This window comes from Tamandua tetradactyla, chromosome 10, assembly GCF_023851605.1.
Source record: "Tamandua tetradactyla isolate mTamTet1 chromosome 10, mTamTet1.pri, whole genome shotgun sequence".
Taxonomy (NCBI): Eukaryota; Metazoa; Chordata; class Mammalia; order Pilosa; family Myrmecophagidae; genus Tamandua; species Tamandua tetradactyla.
Window position 1 is genome coordinate 23,161,081 of NC_135336.1, and position 15,841 is coordinate 23,176,921.

A 15,841-nucleotide genomic window follows, 5' to 3' on the forward strand; every position below is an offset into this window, starting at 1 on the left:
TGCCCTGCAGGAAGCTATGACAATGGCCAAGTTAACAGAGCCTGTTGCAGAACTATCAGCAGAAGGATGAACAGTTGCCCAGGCCCAGACGAGAGCCTTGCAGAGTGACTCACTCAGCAGGACTTCGGGCCTCAGGAGCTCTTGGAGCCACCAAGACAGACTGGTAAAGGTGTTCCAAAGCCAAGTCTATACAGCACCTATTAGGGCCATGGGTATATACAGCTGGTTTTCTCCTGAGATATTTCAAGGGAAATTACAACCTAGGCAAGAACTGATGTTGTTCTTAGTTCTGGTGTGCTTTTTTTTCCCAGGAGAATATAGTCACTGGAGCTAAGAAGGACTATATAGCTCTCCTGTTGAAATAATCCTAGTGAAAATATGTATTATCTATTAGAAGCAGATGGGCTATGTTAAAACTGTTGTAAACAGAAAGTAAATAATAACACCTATCTTTCTGGAAAAGATAACCTTAATGAACCAGATTTTTTTCAACTCTGACTTGAAACCAGAAGCCAGAAGATACCTTCTGTAAGGGACCTTCCAGGAGCTAACTCTGAAGTCCCTGTCTTGGAACAGGATCCTGGCCAGGATGCCAATTAATCAGGGCCTCTACCATCAGGCTGGAACAGTGATTCTCAACCAGGGCACAGGTGGCAATGTCTGAGGTACATTTTGTCCCCCAGTGTACATGTGACTGGAGACATTTTTGATTACTACAGTGAGTGAGTGCTACTGGCATCTGGTAGCCTAAAGCCAGGGATGCTGCTAAACGTCCTAAAATGCATAGAACAGCCCCCTAGAACAGAGAGTTATCCAATTCAAAAGTTAATAGTGCTGAGGTTGAGAAACTCTGGGCTCAAGGAAACTGTACACAATCTATAAACTTGGAAAAAGTCCCAAGATCACAGCCAGAGCTGGGTTTAAGGAAGTTGGTGACAAAAGTTACTCTTTCCTAGATCCCAGTAAGAGACTGTGTTGAATTTGAATATTTTTATGTCCAAGTCTGAATATGTGAGTGAATTTCAACTAACTGATTTACCCAGATTAAAAACAAACTTAACAGAATTCTCGCTTGCCATGCCGGAGACCTGGGTTTGATTCCCAGAGCCTGCCCATGCCAAAAAAAAAAAAAACTTAAAAAAATGGAACATCATTGTTTAGTCACATTTATGCAGCCAGGAGATTAAACAATCAGTTGCCTCCAGAATATGTGACAGCTCGTCTCAAGAACTATATACATATATTAGTGATAAGGCACAGATTCCCTAATACTGTTTTTATTCCAAGTATTTTCCAAAAAGAAAGAATTTAGAGAAATGAAAAATGTTTTAAAATTTGGTTGAAAGTCTTCAAGAGGTCAGAATGCAAGAACTGCTTTTCTTTTAAAACAGATCAGTAAAAAGTAAAGATGCTTCTTAATCCTAAATTCAACACTCACGAGACAGTCTCTGGGATTTCATCTTCCTTTTTGAAGCGACCTGACCATATCAGGATCTTCTTCTCCCAATCAGTAGGCTTGTGTAATGGCACTCTGTGGCTGTAAGAGTCTATAAAAGAAGAAATCAAAACAAAAATCTTATTTCTTTGAGATCATGACTCAACTTTAGCAACAGAAAAAATGCTGTTTGTGCTTTTTAGCTATTCATTTAACAGAAACATGAGGAACCTGAAGCTAATTAGAGCTTTATTTGAATGGAATTTCTTAGGATGTCTTGTTTCTTAACTTAGAGTCCAAAACTCCATGAGGACAGAGCTAAAATAAAACCATTATTTCCCAATAGAAGCGCTAGTAAGTGAAAATTTAAAGGACACCATGAGCAAAGAAACGAAGATAAGGATGAATTAAGAAGGGAACACTGAGGAGCTGGGCTGACTTCATAGAATAAGGAGAAAATGTGAAAGTTAAGCTCAGATTATAAAAGACCTTGAATGCCAGGCTAAGAAATTTAGACCTGATTTGGGAAACTGCTGACATAAAATATCAACTATATTTTGAAGCACAGAAGAATTTAACATTTTAGGAAGATTAATCTGCACAATGAAAAGGGAAGCACATTATGCCATTTTAGATTTATTGCGTCTGAAGGGAATTTATGCTACATGAGTAGATTTTATTTGGTTTCATTAATAAGTCAGGGTTGTAGAAATACACTGGTGCAAAGGGAGAGCTGGTAAGGGTAAAAAGAAAAACAGAAGTATAATAATAGTGACTAAATGTACAAATTTTAAAAATGTGCATGAGGAAGAACAAAGGAATGTCATTACTGCAGGGTGCTGAAAACAGATGGCAATTTATATTTTAAAATTTCACCTTATGTGTGAGACTAAAGCAAAAAATATTTATTTGGTACAAAATTTATATTTTTACCAGTGCATTTCCTAATATAACTTATGTAAATAGCTTGAATGAACACCATAAGTACTTGGAATCTTGGGTAGGACATGAGATTTTGTTGGTTTGTCCAGAGTGATGCCCCGATAAATCCCAGAGTGATTCGATCCGTGAGTGGAAAAGTATTTGCAAAGCCCCCTTCGGGGAATGGTGAGAACGGGGAGAAATTCAACTTCCCCAAGTTGAATTCTTAATATTCTCACAAGCAGTGTGGACAACTAAAGCTATAGGCTGAGCCCCCAGTCTTGGTGTTTGTTCATATGAAACTTAACCCCACAAAGGATAGGTCAAGCCTACTTAAAATTAGGCCTAAGAGTCACCCCCGAGAGAACCTGTTTTGTTGCTCAGATGTGGCCTCTCTCCAGCCAACACAACAAGCAGTCTCACCACCCTCCCCCTGTCTACGTGGGACATGACTCCTAGGGGTGTGGACCTTCCTGGCAACGTGGGACAGAGATCCTAGAGTGAGCTGAGACTCAGCTTCAAGGGATTGAGAAAAACCCTAGAATGATTTGAGACTTAGCACCTAGGGATTGAGAAAACCTTCTCGACCAAAAGGGGGAAGAGGGAAATGAGACAAAGTTTCAATGGCTGAGAGATTCCAAACAGAGTTCAGAGATTATCGTGGAGGTTATTACGCATTAAGTAGATGTCACCTTGTTATTCAAAATGTAGTGGAGAAGCTGGAGGGAATTGCCTGAAAATGTAGAGCTGTGTTCCTGCAGTCATGTTTCTTGATGATGATTGAATAATGATATAGCTTTCACAATGTGACTGTGTGATTGTGAAAACCTTGTGTCTGATGCTCCTTTTATCTACCATGTCAACAGATGAGTAGAACATATGGAATAAAAATAAATAATAGGGGGAACAAATGTTAAAATAAATTTAGTTTGAAATGCTAGTGATAAATGAAAGCGAGGCATAAGGGGTATGGTATGTATAATCTTTTTGTTTTTCTCTGTTATCGTTTTATTTCTTTTTCTGTGGTCTTTTTATTTCTTTTTCTGAATTGATGCAAATGTTCTAAGAAATGATGAATATGCAACTATGTGATGATATTGAGAATTACTGATTATATATGTAGAACAGAATGTGTTAATGTTTTTGTCTTAATTTTTTAAAATTAATAACTAAATAAATTTAAAAAAAGAAAAGAAAAGCAGAAGGCCAAAGACTTAGCCTTAGGATACGGCCAAACAGAGGGATCAGGAGAAAAGCAGCCAAGGAAAATGAAGTTGCCAAAGAGGCAGATGAACAAGAAATGTACCACAGGATGTAAGGGAAAGCAAGTCTTCCAGAGAAAAGAGAAGTCACTGAAGACAAGGAGCAGAAAAAATTAGAGAATCGGAGAATGTCAGGGATAGAAAGTGACCTTGGAAATAATCTAATCCAACATCTATCACTACCTACATCTCTTGCAGTGATACCATCTTCTTGACTGTCACCTACACATCATACTCATTCCCATCCCTTTGCTTATGCTGCTCCTTTCACCTAATTGGAAGACAACAGCAAAAGAACAGGAAAGTCACCAGGAAAAAATACAGAAAAAAACAAAAGAAGAGATTTAGATACGTAGAAATGTTGCAGTCTATCTTTTAATCCTTCTAGTACTGGGCACAATTCTCTCTATAGTTCCCCCACCCCCACCCATTTTAAAATAATATATACCCATTAAATAAAATTCAGAAAACACAGATGTGAAAGAAAAAATAAGAACCACCCATAATTATATTATCATGCACGACTCCTACATTTTATTTTTATGTGTTTCCTAAGTCATATCCCCATAAGTATGCATGTATGCAAGTGTGTGCTTAGGTATAATTAATGTGTATATCATGCCCGTGCATGATAAACATTATAAAGTAATGTATAAAATATACATTATAAAATCTTGTCTCTGGATTTGTCCATTGATACCAGAACAAATATTTTCCACGGTTTTTGAAAACACCATTTCCAATAGTAGATCTAACAGATTAGACAGATTCATTTCTAATCTCATTATACATAAACAATGGAAACATCTTTATACTCAAAGTTTTTTCCATATACAGTATAGGATTATTACTTAGGATAGAGCCTCAAAAGTGAGGTACCAGGTGAAAGGGTCTGAACATTTGTAAGCTCTTGATAGGATGGTTTCGGGATGGTTCCTCTCTACTAATGAAGACCTGCCTGGTCCAGGTGTACTTCTATGAAGAAGCAATGGGGCAAATAGTGCCAATATTTGGCATATATTGGCACTATATTTTATATATTATGCTCCATCTTATTCTAGTGGTAACACTAATGAGATGTTAAGTGGGGCACCACTGGCCGTAGCTAGAGTTAATGCCCACGCCAGAGCTTAATCCTGGCTATATTTTAAGTAAAACATTAATTCTTTCTTTGATCCATCTTTGGGATCCCTGAACAGATAATTTCTAGACAATTATTTACTTTGGTGCATATATTCTCCTCCAAAAAGCTCCAGTCCAACCCTTGAAGTAAGAAACAGATGAAAATGCCAAAGAAATCATTGCTACATGTAAGTACAGCCCAGGATAAGTACAATTTGGGGGGCCTGACCTGCTTGATAGGGTATGATGGGAACCACTAGGATTACCTCTCTTTTAGGTTCTTTTGATTCCAACTTGTCTGATTTGGGGGGAGTTGTTTAGTTCATAAGTGGAAAAAACCAATAAAAACTTACGGGATGGAGCTTTGGGACTTTCCTGTGGTTTGGTGCAAAATCCACTTATTCTCTTCAAATTAGTGTTCTTGGTGAACCTTAGATATGAGGAAGCATCTCTTTGACATAACCTTAAACAACTTCCTAGAAGAGACAGGGAAATGTTTCAGAGAAAGAAAATTTGATATTTTCTCAAAATGAGAAATACCTGCAACTTTTATTTTATTCATAAAAATCAACTCATTAAAAACGGAATATATTACACTAAATATTAGGTACATTTATTTAAGGTACTATGCTTGCTACTGTTTTAGAATATACATGTTTTGCTGATTAGGAAATTAAGAATTTACAATGGAAAAACTTTATCAGCTGTAAATTTTACATAAGTACTTCTCACATGTATCCTGTCATAATAAAGGCTCTGCTGGAAACGTTATACACATCGGCACCTGGGGTGTTTAGGTAAAGATTAACAACCTCTCACGGTGATACGCCAGGTGACCAAGCTGCCAATACTAGTGTGGCAACTTCTAGCGGCTGCAATGGCTAGCAAGGGGTCCAGAAAGCCTTGTTCCTTCCAAGCCACAATTCTCCAATTAGAAATTAGCTTTAGATATAGTCATGAATTACGTGCAATTTTAAAGCTATATACTTATATAAACACATATAACTATATAAAGTATAAGTATGTGTATGTATTATATATATATATATATGCTTAATTTTTTTAATGTAAAATTTCAAACACATATAAAGTAGGGAATTGTATTACAAACTCCATCAAGACCCCAGTTTCAACAATTATCAAAGGCCAATATGGCCAATCTTGTTTCATCCAAATCCCATCTGATCCTCACCCCTGGATTATTTTAAAGCAAATTCCAAAATCATTATTTATACTTAAATACTTCAGTATGCATCTCAAGATGACATTAACTCTTCAAAAATGTACAAAAATACAATTAATACAACCAAAAAAACTAGGAAATACACACCTCCTTAAAATAATGGTATATATTTAAGGATTAGTTTTAGTTAGCAATTTTCACCTTTAACATTACCATGAATAATTTTTTTAAATATTTTTATTGATAGATGTTCACACACATACATTCCATACATGGTATACAATTAATGGCTCACAATATCATCACATAGTTGTGTACTCATCACCATGACCATTTTTTAGAACATTAGCATCACTCCAGAAAAAGAAATAAAAAGAAAAAACTCATTATACCCTTTACCTCTGCCTCTCACTGACCACTAGTATTTCCATCTACCCAATTTATCTTACCTTTCAGCCCCCCCATTATTATTATTTTTAATTCATATTTTTTTACTTATCTGTCCATACCCTATTTTTTTTTTCACTTATCTGTCCACACCCTGGATAAAAGGAGCAACAGAAACAAGGTTTTCACACTTCCACAGTCACATTTAAAGGTTATATTTTTATACAGTTTCTTCAAGAATCAAGGCTACTGGAACACAGCTGAACAGTTTCAGGTACTTCCCTCCACCCACTCCAATGTACCATAAATTAAAAAGGGATATCTGTATAGTATATAAGAATAACCTCCTGGAAAATCTCTCAATTCTTTTGAAGTATCTCAGCCATTGAAACTTTATTTTCTCCCATTTCTCATATCCCCCTTTCAGTCAAAAGATTTTCTCAATCCCTTGATGCCAGGTCCCAGCTCATCCTGGGATTTCTGTCCTGTGTTGCCAGGGAGATTTACACCCCTGGGAGTCATGTCTCACGTAGGGGAGAAGGCAGTGAGTTCACCTGCCAAGTTGACTTAGAGAGAGAGAGGCCATATCTGAGCAACAAAAGAGGTTTTGGGGGGCCTACTTTTAAGTAAGCTTAGCCTATCCTTTGTAGGAGTAAGTTTCATAGGGGCAAACCCCAAGATCAAGGGCTTGGCCTATTGATTTGGTTGTCCTCACCGCTTGTGAGAAGATCAGAAATTCTCCAAATAGGGAAGTTGAATATTTCCTCCTTTCTTCCCAGTCCCCCAAGGGGACCTTGCAAAAACTTCTTTATTCACTGCCCAAATTACTCTGGAATTTATCGGGGCATCACACTAACCTGGACAAACCATCAAAATCTCATGCCCTATTCAAGATTCCATGTACTTATGGTGTTCAACTAAACTGACCATACAAGTTAAAATAGGAAATGCACTACCCAAAATATAAATTTTGCACCAAATAAACATCTCTTCCTTGGGTCTCAATAGGAGTCAAATTTTAAAATATAGATGATATCATCCTTTACCCTATATTCTGATTTACCCTAGTCCTATCCAGATCAGCTTTATTCATATCTCTACTCTGATCACTTTTTCAACTCTTTAAACAGTTCCTTTATGGGGTACTGCTGACATTCATAGTTTCAGAACTTTTACTCTGAGTCTCATGTGTCACATAAATATCCGAAGTTTCTGGGAATGACCAGGTTACAAACAAACAACTCAGTATCTCAGAATTTAGAAATAACAGTTAGAACTCATGAATACATGTGACTACTGTAAAAGCTTACAATCTATTACACTTTACAATAGTCCCCATCCTGATAACCCATGTACTCGACTTCAGTTCACCAAATTTTTATATTACTGTTGGCCCATATGATTGGGGCATAATATTTGTCTTTTTGTTCCTATCATTTCATTTAACATACAGCTTTTAAGATTCATGCACCTAGTTGTAGGCCTCACACCTTCATTCCTTCTTCCAGCAGCTCAGTAGCCCACCATATATATGTATATACCATAGTTCCCCCTTCCATTCCTCAGTCATTGTACTCTTAGGCCATGTCAATCCATTGTGGATCATACACACTGCCTCCATAGACACCAGTGTGCAAATATCCATTTGTGTCCCCACACTCAGTTTCTCCAGGTATATACTGAAAATCCGGGTTTCAGGATCATATGGCAACCCTACCCCTAATCTCCTGTGGAACCACCACACTGCCCTCCAAGAGGTTGCACCTCAGTTTCCCTACCAACAGTGAATACGTACATCTCTTTCTATGCATTTTCTCTAGCACTTGTTTCTATTTTTAAAAAGCTTTATTCATACATCATACAATCCAATTTAAGTGTATAGGCATGCATACCTTCACCACCATAATCTATATGAAGACATTTCCTTTCCTTTCACAAAGAATCCATACCCCTCACCTATGCCCTCTGCCTGTTGACATTTAGTTTTAGCATAATACCTTTGTTACATTCAGTGGAAGCATACTACAATGTTACAGTTGATTACAGACCCCAGTTTGCATTGGTTGTACATCTTCTCATATACCATCAATTTTCAACACTCTGCAATGTTGGCATTTGTTCACCCTCTCACAAAAACATTTTTTTTATTTGTACATTTAATCATCATCATCCACTCTAGGCATTCCTAAACTATACTGTCTCAGTCTTTATCCTCTATCTTTCCTTCTGGTTTCATATGTGCCCAGCCTTTCTCCCTCAATCATACTCACATTCAGCTTCATTCAGTGTACGTAAATTATTATGCTACAATCAGGTACTATTGTGCTATCCATTCCTGAATTACAACAAGTTCTGTTGCACAATCTGTATTCCTTCAGTACCAATTGCCCAATCTCTACCCAATTTCTATCTCCTGATAATAACCTGTGTTCTTAAATTCAAATTCTCAAAGTTCACTCATTAATGTTAGTCCCTATTAGTGAGTTTGTCCTTTTGTTTCTGGCTAATTTCACTCAGCATAATGTCCTCAAGACTCATCCATATTGTTATGTGCTTCACGACTTTACTCTGTCTTACAGCTCTGTAATATTTCATAGTAAGTATGTATATACCACAGCTTGTTTAGCCACTCATCCGTTGACAGACATTTGGGCTGTTTCCATCTTTTGGCAATCATAAATAATGCTGCTATAAACAATAGTGTGCAAAATGTCTGGTTGGGTCCTTGCCCTCAAGTCCTCTGAATAGATACCTAGTAATAGGATTGCTGGATCATATGGCAATTCTACACCAAACTGCCTTCCTAGAGTGGTTGTACCATTTTACATTATCACAAATAATTTTAATCAATAGACAATCAGCAGAATTAAAAACAGAGACAGCCAGAAATAGTTTTAACAAGGGTAGGAGAACAAGAGAATAATTTAGAGTATGGGGTTATGCTACAGGAGAGACCAGATCTGGTATAGGCTTCTAAGACGCAGAAGACCACATCAGAACCTTAGGTTCCCAAGATATGAAAGAAAAAGGACACCGTGAAGTAGAACTGAACAAAAAAGAAAGGTGGAGAGGTACCAGTGATAAATCTGACCAGGGTACTGGCACTCCATGATGTTCTTGGACTTGCCTTCAGTGTGTCTTAATAGCTCTGTGGTTAAAAGTTCATAGGAAGGGTGGGCCTCGGTGGCTCAGTAGGCAAGAACGCTTGCCTGGAATGCCAGAGGACCTGGGTTTGATTCCTGGTGCCTGCCCATGTATTAAAAAAAAAAAAAAATCACAGGAAATGTCAAGTACTTTTACTTCAGTAAATTTCTTTTACCTTTTTACCATTTTACCTGATAAAAAGTCTGAACCTCTGGAGTTACAAACTCCTATTTGGATATCTTTGTAGCCTTGTGTGTTTGTAGCAGTAAAAGGAGGTGGGAGAGGGAAAAGGAGTAAAATATGTTTCAGAGGTGGGCCTCCCCAAACTGGTGAGAAACACATTTCTGTCTTACTGTTAAAAAACCTTTTTGATAAATTTAGTAGATTGAAATGCTAGTGAAATATGAAAGGGAAGGGTAAGGGGTATGGTATGTATGATTTTTTTTCTGTTTTCTTTTTATTTCTTTTTCTGAATTGATGCAAATGTTCTAAGAAATGATCATGGTGATGAATACACAACTATGTGATGATATTTTGAGTTATTGATTATATATCAAGAATGGAATGATCATGTGGTAAGAATGTTTGTGTCTGTATGTTGTTATGTTGAATAAAAACAAAGAAACAAAAAAAAACTTTTGAATATAACAATTTTAACAATAACTACTGTGGACTTCTCATGAGAATGTGTTTGTATAAAGATTTTAAAATAACACTTTTTGATATATAATTCACAGAAAAATATAAAAGATAAAATTCACCCTTTTAAAGTGTTCAGTGCTTTGATTTTTAGTATATTCAGAATTGTGTTAACAATCACCATAGTTTAACTTCAGAACATTTTTATCATCCCACTTTCCCTCTCCCTCCTGTCCCTGACAATCACTAATCTACTTTTGGTCTCTATGGATCTAAATATTCTGGACATTTCATATAAATAGAGTCTCAAAATGCCTTTTAAGTATGGTTTCTTTCACATAATATTTTCAAGTTCATCCAAGTTGTAGCATGTACCAGTGCCTCATTCCTTTCTATGGCTGGATAATATTTCATTGTATGGATAAACAGCATTTTGTTTAAGTATTCATGAGCATATGGACATTTGGGTTGTTTCTATTTGGGGGCTATTATAAATATTGTTGCTAGGCACATTCACATACAATATTTGTGTAAAAATATATTCTCATTTCTCTTGGGTATATGCTGGAGTGAATTTTCTGGGTCATATATAGTAACTCTATGCTTAATCTTTCGAGGACATGCCAGACTGTTTTCTCAGTGGCTACATTTTACATTTGTATCAGCAATGCAATTTCTCTGCATCCTCACCATCATTTGTTATCGGCTTTTGTGTATCTTACTATGGTTTTGGTTTTCAACCATTAATAATGTTTAATAATATTGAGTATCGTTTCATGTGCTCATTGGCCATTTGTTCATATTCTTTGGACAAATGTCTGGTCAGTTGCTTTCCCCACTTTTTAGTTGCTACTTTTCTTTTAATTGTTGAATCGTAAAAGTTCTTTGTGTAGTCTGTAACTAAGTCCCTTCTCTGATATATGATTTGGGAATATTTTCAACTATTCTATGAGTAGTCTTTTCACTTTATTGATGGTGTCCTTTTAAGTACAAAACTTTTAAATTTTGATTAAATGCAATTATCTATTTTGTCTTTCACCACTACAGTTTTTATGTCATATCCAAAGTCATTAAGATTTAATCCTGTCACTAAGGATTTTATAATTTTAACTTTTTATAAAAACTATTTTAATATTGATGTATTATGTGTGGAAGGGATCCAACTTCATTACTTTGCATGTGGAAATCCAATTGTACTTCTACCATTTGTTGAAAACCATTCTTTTTCCACTGGATTGCTTTGGCATCCTTGTCAAAAACCAATTGAACATAAATGTGAAGGTTTATTTCTGGACTCTCAATTCCATCCCGCTGGTCTATCTATATGGCTGCCCTTAAGCTAGTACCACATTGTTCTGATTACTGTAGCTCTGTAGTAAGTTTTGAAATCAGGAAGAATCAGTCCTCCAACTTTGTTCTTTTAAAAGATTGGTTTGGACATTCTGGGTCCCCACAATTTCCATATAAAAGGATTAGCTTATAAATGTTCATCAAGTTGGAATTTTATTAGGGATTACACTGAATCTGTAGATCAATTTTAGGAGTACTGACATCTTAAAAAATAAGTCTTGTGAACCATGATTTTTGGGAGTTTTCCCACTTATTTAGGACTTATTTCCTTCAACAGTGTTTTGTACTTTGCAGTGTACAAGTCTTGCACTTCGTTAAATTTATTCCTAGATGTTTTATTCTATTTGATGTTGTTATAAATAGAACTGTTTTCTTAATTCCATGTTCAGATTGTTCACTGCTAGAATACAGGATTACAAATAAATTTTATATATTGGTCTTTTGCCCTGAAAACTTCCTGAACTCACTTATTAGATCTAATAGTTCCCTGATTTGTTTTTTTTCCCTGTGGATTCCATAGAACTGCCTATGTATAAGATCATGTCATCTGCAAAGAGAAATAGTTTTACTTCTGCGGTTCCAATCAGGGTACTGTTTATTCTTCTTTTCCCTGCTTAATCTCCCTGATAGAATTTCCACTAAATGTTGAATAGGAACGTTGAGAGTGGACATCCTTGTCTTGTACTTGATTTTAGGGGAAAGCTTCCAGTCCTCACCACTAAGTTAGACGTTAGCTATGGGCTTTTCATAGATGCCCTTTATCGGTATCTTTATTTTCTGTTTCCAATGAGAAAGTTCTTTCATGCCAACACTGAGTGTTTGTGCCACAAATGGGTGTTAGATATTTTACATGCTTTTTGTGGGTCTACTGATTTAATCATGTGTTTTTGTCCTTTATTCTACTGATACAGTGAATAATATTGACTTCCAGATCTTACACCAACATTGCATTCCTGGGATAAATATCACTAGGGCAAGATGTACAGTGTTTTTAATATGTTGCTAGACCCCATTCTACTAGTATTTTTTTTGAAAACTTTTGAATCTAAATTCATAAAGTACTTGAATTTATAGTTTTCTTTTCTTGAGATATCTTTGTCTGATTTTGGTATTAGCATAATATGGCCTCATGAAATAAACTAAAAAGTGATCCCTCCTCTTCTATTCTTTGTTGGAGTTCGTGAAGAATTCATTCTAATTTTTCCGTGTTTGGTAGACTTTACCACTGATATCACCTGGGTATGGGCTTTTATTTGTAAGAAGTTATTAAATTAATAATTCAATCTCTTTACTTGTTATATGATTATTAAGATTTTCTATTTCTTCTTGACTCAGTTTTGGTAGTTTTGTTTCTCTAGCAATTTGTCCAATTCATCTTGATTATCTAATTTTTGACATACAATTGTCCTTAGTATTCCCACATAATTCATTTCATTTCTGTAATATCAGTGATAATGTCCCTATTTGATTCTTGATTTTAGTAATTTGTATTAATTTTTCTTGGCCAGGCTAGCTAAAATTTTGTTGAAGTTTTCAAAGAACTGACTTTTACCTTTGTTAGTTTCCTTTACCGTATTTCTATCCTCTCCTTCATTTATTTCTGCTCATATTTATTATTTCTTTTCCTCCGCTTGCTTGAGTTTAGTTTGCTCTATATTTAGTTAATTCTTTATTTTCTAGTTTCTAATGGCAGAAGGTTAAGTTATGGATGTGACTTCTTTTTGTACAGGTATTTACAGCTATAAATTTCTAATCACTGCTTTATCTGCATCCCATAAGTTTGGGTATATACTAAGTATTTCCTTACCTCCTTTGTGATTTCTTCTTTGGCCTGCTGGTTTTGTAGGAATGTGTTAATTTCTACGTATTGTTCATAGTTTTTGTTGCTTTTATGGAGGAATGAATTTTCAGAGGTCATTACTCCAACATTCCAAAAGTCGGAACCTTCTATTTGCATAAAGACTTGTGGTCACCTGCAGTCTTATTTATTTCATAGGGGCCTCATTTTAGTTTTCTCTAAACCCAGAAAGCTTTGCAGACTGGGCAACCGCAACATCAGTGCCACCTGGTGGCAGCAAGTACACGCTATAAAGAAGTAGGTAAATTATAATTGCTCGGAGTTTGTTTCCTCATTTTAAATGTGGAAAATGCAGTATCTACTTCACCAGGCCTGATCTGACAATTAAATAGAAAAACAGATGTGTGAGCATTTGCAAGATAACTGAAACACAACAGGCACTCTAAATGTCAATTCCTTTTTTTTTTTCTTTTCAGGATTTAGCAGATTATATTACATGAGTAAACACAATGGATGAGTTTAAGAGACATTACACATAGGGGCCAAGATTATTGAACCTGAATATCCATCAGTAAGAAATATTTTTTTAGAAAGCACAGAAATAAAGGGGGATAGATGAGGGCACTGCATAATCCTTCAGAAATACATGGGCTAATTAATTAAAATCTTCTAGGTTCTCATTTTCCCACGAGAAACAAAGATAATTATAATTATAAATGAGTAGAACAAACAGGTGCTTCTACTAGGTCATTCTGGTAGTAAAGAGAGAGTCATCATTTTCTTTCTTAGCCTTCTGCGCACGTATATAAGAGGGGTGGGGAGTCACTCCCAGGTGATGATTTGATGATTCATAAGTTTTGTGTCTGGGAAACATGCACTAAATCAGAGTCTTATGGCTTCTTTCCACTTTCTTGGCTTTGCCAAACAGTGTTCTGCCTGTCCTTAAGAGGGGAGTTCTTTATGGTTACACAAATTAGGATAATTATTTAAGGCATTCTGGAAGTTAGACACTTCCTACCCTTCAACGTACTTCCATGCCCTTGTTTGCCATAATCTCTGTTCTTATTGACAACAGCCCTTCTGCAATGAAATTCAGATGTATAGAATGACACTGCCAGATTCTAGATTCTGGGAAATTTTCTTGTCAATGTATGTATAATTCTCAAAGACTGAAATGTCTTCTTTAAATATTTAATTTTTAATTCCTTCCTAAGTTTTTTGGAATCAAACCTGGGTCTCCAGCACGGCAGGCAAGAACTCTGCCACAGTTGCCCCCACTCCCCTTCCTAAGTTTTTATACCAATAATAAATTACATTAGACAAGAGCATTTATGTACCTTCAGACTTTAAACTTTTATTTATCCCCATGCTTATTTATATCCCTAATAGGTATTTTTAAGTTGTAACATTAAAATAAGTTCAAGACACATAATTTTCTGTTCTAAATGTTTCTGTTTGCATTCAAAGTTATTTTCTGACTGACCCAAATATTTGTATTTAAAGCTATATTTTAAAAAAACTGAATTTGGCCAACTTATTATTCAGCAACAACTTTTATGCTTCTATATATGTAAATATTAATCTATTGAGTTGAATTTCATTTCATATTCTTACCAAATTCATTTCAATATTTCCAGGTTACTTCACAATCTTACATATTTTCAATCATAAGGCTTTTTCAGAATTCTGGATTCTTCACTGAATTGGGTATCTCTAAAGCGTTTTGTTTTCCAGTTCTGAGTTTTCTGAGATGAAATCCAAGCTGAAGGTTTACCTATTTTAACTTCAGGATTGCTGCCATCTCAGTAGAAGAACATTAATGCTAGTAAAGAATAAATGCTCACTGAAGACTTTCCTTCCTTTATGACATTGAGAGTATTTTACATAGTGTGAATTCCTACATACCCTACAAGAATTGCTGTACGGATTTCTCGTTATTTCATTGAATAACTTTTTGTTAACATTTGTTCCCCCTATTATTTATTTTTAATCCATATTTTTTACTCATCTGTCCATACCACAGATAAAAGGAACATCAGACACAAGGTTTTCACAATCACACAGTCACACTGGAAAAGCTATATCATTATACAGTCACCTTCAAGAAACATGGCTACTGGAACACAGCTCTACAATTTCAGGCAATTCCCTCTAGCCTCTTTAATACACCTTAAACTAAAAAGGGGATAACTATATAATGCATAAGAATAACCTCCAGGGCGGGCCGCGGTGGCTCAGCGGGCAAAGTGCTTGCCTGCTATGCCGGAGGACCTCGGTTCGATTCCCGGCCCCAGCCCATGTAACAAAAAACGGAAAAACAAAATACAATAAAACAAGAAAATGTTTAAAAATGTTTCCCTTTCTTCCTTCCTTCCTTCCTTCCTTCTCTCTGTCTTTCCTTTAAAAAAAAAAAAAAAAAAAAAAAAAAAAAAAAAAAGAATAACCTCCAGGATAACCTCTCGACTCTGTTTGCAATCTCTCAGCCACTGACACTTTATTTTGCCTCATCTCGCTCTTCCCCCTTTTGGTCGAGATGGTTTTCTCAATCCCTTGATACTGAGTCCCAGCTCATTCTAGGATTTCTGACCCCACATTGCCAG

The 15,841-nt window shown here is 35.8% G+C and overlaps 1 protein-coding gene across 2 annotated transcripts in view; it reads right to left on the reverse strand.

Moving 5' to 3' along the window:
* FAM162A (family with sequence similarity 162 member A) overlaps window positions 1-15,841 on the reverse strand; it is a 38,353-nt gene that overhangs the window by 4,233 nt on the left and 18,279 nt on the right. For both annotated transcript variants that reach the window (XM_077118156.1, XM_077118157.1), the window contains 2 exons: window positions 5,094-5,216; window positions 1,439-1,547 (listed from right to left, as the gene is read on the reverse strand). In XM_077118156.1, coding sequence (XP_076974271.1) covers window positions 1,439-1,547; window positions 5,094-5,216 — 232 coding nt within the window. The remainder of the gene's footprint in view (window positions 1-1,438; window positions 1,548-5,093; window positions 5,217-15,841) is intronic.